We start from the raw sequence: 4853 nt of genomic DNA on the forward strand, positions 1-4853 counted from the left end.
AATTGTGCCTCAAGTATTTATTGTCTCCATTCCCTTTATAAGCTGATTGGTAAGTTATTTACATCTTACATTTTTTTCTGACACATGTGTATTCATTTTGGAAAAATGAGAAAAAACATTAAAAAAATAAGAAAAAGATGCATTCTGATGTGTGTGTATATATATATATATTGTACATGCTTTTAAATGATAGTATATCTACAGACTGCTTTCTAAACTGCTTTATTAGCTTTACAATATGTAATAGACATCTTTCCATGCAAGTTGATAAAATCTCCCCTGCTGACAGAAAAACTTACAGACTAAGTCAAAAGTGAAAATTAAATCTCCAATCAGAAAAATGACAGAACACAAAAGGTTCACAGTAAAGGGTACATCAAGAAAATGCAAGTTTGGGAAGCAGGGGGGTATACAATTATTAACCTCAGCATTCAAGGCATAAGGCAAAATTCATCATGATGATCGTGGTGAGGAGGATCTCCAATAAGAATGCGCAGACTGTACCTCAACTGAAGCTCCCTAATTTTCCTCCTTAGCTCTCTCATCTCCTCCATGAACCTTTCCATATCATCTGCATCTCCATCTATGATGTCAATGTTATTGACAAGCCTATTGGGCATATCCTCTCTGAAATCTTGGGCAGGTGGAGCCCATTCCCCTCTAATGTTTCCTCCAGGTTCTTGGCCTTCACCACCTCCCAAAGGGCGGGCTTCCTCATTCTGCACTGGAACCTGCTCCTCTCCTCTGCTTTCCTTGGGGACATTTTCCATCTTGAGATTTGTTTTTCCTGCTTCTTCTTCCTAGTAGATAAAAGGATTGAATGTTTTGTAAAAACAGGATTCAGAGCTCTGTGAGCAAAGGTTTTCCCACCTGAGAGACTTCGTGTGCCCTCTAAGGGGTGCCACAGATCTAGCCCTGCCCCAAAGCCCACCATTTTCCCTGAAAACCGTCCCAGGGCCACTCCTGGCACAGAAACGTAGGACAGGTAGTGGGCTGGACCGTCGCTGAAAAACCAGGTCTTAGCCTCCAGGGATCCTGATATGCCCTCCAGGGGCACCCCAGAGCTTGCCCCTTTACTCCCTTCCCTCACCAGCCACAGGCCCACAGTTTCTAAAGACTCGGCCAGATTTCTCCTGCACTTAAGTGGGGCAGGGAGGGCTGGGAGTCCCCCAAATTCTGTTCTGATCCCTGATACCCCTACACCAAAGGGTCCCAGGCACCTCCCATACCTGCAGGAATCAGAAGCAATCTTCCTCTCGTAGCCTTGAAATCTGCTGCACCCACGGACCTAAAGACCTGCAGACAGAAATTCGACAATGGCTAGGACTGATCACTCGACTAAAGGACCAGTATCAGGGGACACCAGCTCCGTTGTTGGTTTAGGACTCTGCTAGAAATATGTTGCTGCCTTCTCTTTCTCCTCCATCCTGTCTCACAGCTTCTTTTCCCGCCCTGTGACGCGCTACTCTGCCTTCCAGAAGAAATCAAAGCTGATTATTTCCAAACCAGTTTCACCTCTTCTTTAGGCCCCTTATCTCCACTGTCTCGTCCTTCCCGTCATCTAATTACCATTTCTTGAACGCAAATGGACAACTTGCGGGGCGTGGGAATCCGAAGAGGTTGCTGGGTGGTTACGTGGTTCATTTATAAAGAATTTCAATCTGGGTATCTGCCAGGACCTTTTGGGACCCAGTGGACTTTCTGGAGCTCACCCTCGGGCCACTGCCCACCATTTTATGCATCAAGATGGATGAAGAGGTAACGTGGGCATTGCAAACCTGTCCCTGCTGCGGCGTCAGCGCTTTGTCAGGCTTACCCCAGGGTCCGCAGGTAGCGCCCACGCTTACACCGCCCTGCAGGGACCAGAAACTGTTTCTCGTTCCCCGCCTATATCCCGAAGTCAGTAGCCCGCCCAATCGACTGCCTCCTCTACAGAAGGGACGTGCTTCCCAGACCTAATCCCTGTCCCTATCCTCTGCAGCAGCCGCCCCGGTCCCCTCCCCCTACCCCTCCCCGGAGTTCCCACAGCCCACCATTTCCGGCTCCAAAATGGAAGGAGGGTGGAGAAGAAATACCGGGAACGGTGGCCTAGACCCGATGCAGAGTCCGCCATCCCCAACCCAGGGTCACCGGTTGCGCGCCCCCTCCCGTCGCCCTGCAGGAATCAGGCCGTTTCCTCGCCGTATCCTTTTCTAGTCCTTCCCTTCCAGGCGTCGCCCGATCGCCCACCTCCTAGGAGATACCAACTGGTACCCATTCTTAACCCTTGGCCCCTCTTGATCTCCTCCCACCAAGCCCTCTATTTCTTGCACCAAATGTGTGGACATCGGGGAAGGGACAGAGAGAATCCAGTCCTGGACCCGCTCTGGTCTTTGCCCTGAGGCCCCCGCTCCCTTCCCCAGTCAGCACCCTCCAACCTGCCAAGAATCTGGGTCAGCTTCTACGACTTCCTCCTTCCTGGGGACAGGTTCGCCCGTCTTCAAGGCAATAGCGAGCCGGCATACAGCCACAAACGACTAAGGACTGCAACTGGGAGGAGAGACTAATCCAAGGGCGGGCTCTAGGTCTCGTAAGGGCTACGTCACTGTGAGCTCAGATCCCCAATTATGGTTCGTACCTAAGGAGCTGCAGTAGGTTGTGGGCGGGGCCACCTTTCTCCTCATTCCCACCTTCCCCCCACCAATACCACTGGGTACTGCCCATCCGTTATTTATTTATTTATTTGTTTGTTTGTTTATCTATTTATTTATTTTCCTATTTAGCATCCTCGACACCAAACGGGTCATAATATTTTGTCGTATTTGCCTTTGTCCTGATTTCTGCTGGAGCTTTTAAAGAATTGCGTCTTCCTCTTCTATAATATTAAATGCCCACTTCTTTCCCTTCCACTCACCGACAAGTAAAGCCTAGAATTGACCCTATTAGTCTTGTTGGTTTTGTCCCAGGCTGGAACCGGGACGGGGGAGGGGTGTGCAAGGCTAGGGAGTCTGGAAAATAGGTAGGAGGTAACATTTTTAAAAACACTTTCACTCTAATTATTTCCCTTTCTGTTTATTTACTTTTTGAAGGGGTGGATGATTGTTTTTGTTCTGTTTCCCATCAGCATGCATTCATTTTTTGGTTGTTATAATTAGACAATACAATTATTTTCAGTTGAAAATCGATTCAAGTTGCAAAAACTTGGCAACATGTTTCTGCTGTTGAATCATCCTATAAATATAGACCCTCCAGATTGCACCCTCACCCCCTTTTAAGGACTTTGAAATATAAACCTATGCTGCTGGTTTCCCTTATGAAGGGCCTCTGTGCAGTCCTTTCATGAGATGAGGCAGTGAGTCTAATGGAGTCTTGATGGTGGATTCTCAGATTTTGAGAACCTGTGACAAATGTATCATCTCCTCTAAATTATATTTAAATTATATTAGTACAACTTCACTTTACAAAAAGACTCTAGAATAGCTTCTAAAATAGAGCAACACTGAGGTCTTCCAACAATTCAGAACAGTAATTTGGGAAAGTTATGCTAACAGGTAAAAAGTATTGTGAAGCCACAATATTAAAACAATATTATACCAGAATAAATATAGGACAAATGAAACAGAAGAGAAAGCCAATTTTCAAACCCAAATATGGAGAAATATTAGTAATCTGATTGAAATATTTTGAATCAGTGGTGAAAGTTTAGATTACTGAAGAAATGGTGCTGATATAATTGGTTATTTGGAAAAAAAACGAAGTGTGTTATTCCTGTTATACACTTAAATACAGACACTAAACATTTAGATAAAAATACATAAATCATTGAAATAATATATAACAAATGTTATTTTGTATATAATTTTAGGATGAAAATGTTTTTTAAAAAATATAGCACCAGAGACAGACATAGCCAAAAGGCAATTGGTCCAATCCTGCTGGGGACCCTCTAAGTCTAAGGAACCATGTACAATGCTCCTCAGAATTATCCCAATAAGAGATGGGAAACTGGAGCATTTATCCACAGATGTGGATCCTTTATTGGTGGATGTTACCCTAGGAATGTTAAAATCTCTGGCACATCTAGGTTGTCCTAAGCCTGGGCTGAGCAAGCTCCCAAGGTGCCAGAAAAAGCCCTCGGTAAAATTTAGAAATGAGATAAAGTGGAAGGACAATATCATTTTTATCCCTGCCTCAGGAATTGTACTATTCACTTTTACTCTAAATCAGTCCAAATATTTACCTTCAAAATAAAGATAATACACACACATCCATTCCCATGTTTATGGATATTGGGCTGTCTGTAGTTTTCATTATGAGACACATCGTTGATTGAACTTCTTTGTACATAAATTTTTGATAATAATATGAAGGTATTAAATTCCTAGAATGGTCATTGCTGTACATGATTATGGATGCTTTTAACTGGCATAGACATTGGCCTTGAAAAATATTGTCCCAATTTGGCACCTATAATGTATGAGCATTCCTGTTTTCTTATGTGTTCACCAACACTGGCTTACTATATTTTTTAAATTTTGTTTTATTTTATATTTTGTTTCATTTTGTCTTATTTCATTTATTCTTTAAAAAGTGTTGTCATAGTCATCAGGTAATGTTTTCTATACCTGCCAGATAATAGCAGACACCTGAGATTAACATTCCCAGACTACTCTCTGAAGATTCTAGTTCAGTAGATTGGAGCCAGGCCTGAGAACTTGCATTTAGGTTTTTTACACAATTCTTAATATTAGGTAGGGTTGGGAATCCATGTCATGGGCAAAAAAACAAAATGAAACAAAGCAAAAAGCTCCCATTGTTATTATTATGAAATAGCCTCAAAATTACAGAATAGTTTTGAAAATAGCACAAAGAAC

The 4853-nt window shown here is 43.3% G+C and overlaps 1 protein-coding gene across 2 annotated transcripts; it reads right to left on the bottom strand.

The window, feature by feature from the left end:
• Nucleotides 1–206: 206 nt before the first annotated feature.
• On the bottom strand, nucleotides 207–2550 carry BEX5 (brain expressed X-linked 5). Of its 2 annotated transcripts, none has more exons than XM_024740460.1 (3): nucleotides 2418–2550; nucleotides 1230–1296; nucleotides 207–800 (listed from the first exon to the last, which is right to left on the bottom strand). In XM_024740460.1, exon 3 carries the CDS (start codon nucleotides 768–770, stop codon nucleotides 432–434), a length of 339 nt encoding a protein of 112 aa, XP_024596228.1. In that variant the 5' UTR covers nucleotides 771–800; nucleotides 1230–1296; nucleotides 2418–2550; the 3' UTR covers nucleotides 207–431. The 2 variants fall into 2 exon arrangements, with proteins under 2 accessions (XP_024596228.1, XP_024596229.1); XM_024740461.1 differs by lacking the exon at nucleotides 2418–2550 and adding an exon at nucleotides 1817–1841.
• Between the last annotated feature and the right edge of the window lie 2303 nt (nucleotides 2551–4853).

The sequence above is a fragment of the Neophocaena asiaeorientalis genome, unplaced genomic scaffold (assembly GCF_003031525.2).
Source record: "Neophocaena asiaeorientalis asiaeorientalis breed wild unplaced genomic scaffold, Neophocaena_asiaeorientalis_V1.1 scaffold413, whole genome shotgun sequence".
Lineage (NCBI taxonomy): Eukaryota > Metazoa > Chordata > Mammalia > Artiodactyla > Phocoenidae > Neophocaena > Neophocaena asiaeorientalis.